Source organism: Physella acuta, unplaced genomic scaffold (assembly GCF_028476545.2).
Source record: "Physella acuta isolate Inbredline_101_S28 unplaced genomic scaffold, ASM2847654v3 ptg000224l, whole genome shotgun sequence".
NCBI classification, from domain to species: Eukaryota; Metazoa; Mollusca; class Gastropoda; family Physidae; genus Physella; species Physella acuta.
The window spans coordinates 181573-182265 of record NW_026731743.1 but is presented as its reverse complement, the minus strand read 5'-3'; the positions used below and the strand labels follow the sequence as shown (position 1 = coordinate 182265).

The window sequence follows — 693 nt, the reverse complement described above, 5'->3', positions numbered from 1 at the left end:
ATGAATAAAGTTTTGGATTTGAATGAGAACGTAAACGTGGACGTGAAAGTGGACGTGAAATTGGACGTGAAAGTGGACGTGATAGTGGACGTGAAAGTGGACGTGAAAGTGGACGTGAAAGTGGACGTGAAAGTGGACGTGAAAGTGGACGTGAAAGTGGACGTGAAAGTGGACGTGAAAGTGGACGTGAAAGTGGACGTGAAAGCGGACGTGAAAGTGGACGTGAAAGTGGACGTGAAAGTGGACGTGAAAGTGGACGTGAAAGTGGACGTGAAAGGAGGCATGAAATGGGGCGTGAAAGGGGGCATGAAAGTGTATGTGAAAGGAGGCGTGAAAGTGAATGAGAAAGGGGGCGTGAAAGTGGATGTGAAAGGATGCGTGAAAGTGAATGAGAAAGGGGGCGTGCAAGGGGGCGTGAAAGTGGATGTGAAAGGGGGCGTGAAAGGGGGAATGCAAAGGGGCGTGAAAGTGGACGTGAAAGGGGGCGTGAAAGGGTACGTGAAAGGAATCGTGAAATGGGGTGTGAAATGGGGCGTGAAAGTGGATGTGAAAGGGGGCGTGAAAGTGAATGAGAAAGGGGGCGTGAAAGGGGGCGTGAAAGGGGGCGTGAAAGTGGATGTGAAAGGGGGCGTGAAAGGGGGCGTGAAAGGGTACGTGAAAGGGGGCGTGAAAGGGTACGTGAAAGGGGAGTAA

At 51.5% G+C, this 693-nt stretch overlaps 1 protein-coding gene across 1 annotated transcript; it reads left to right on the top strand.

Annotated features, from left to right (window-relative positions):
• LOC131937865 (vesicle-associated protein-like) lies at window positions 1-693 on the top strand. Its single transcript, XM_059295559.1, has one exon. It carries the CDS (start codon window positions 1-3, stop codon window positions 691-693), a length of 693 nt encoding a protein of 230 aa, XP_059151542.1.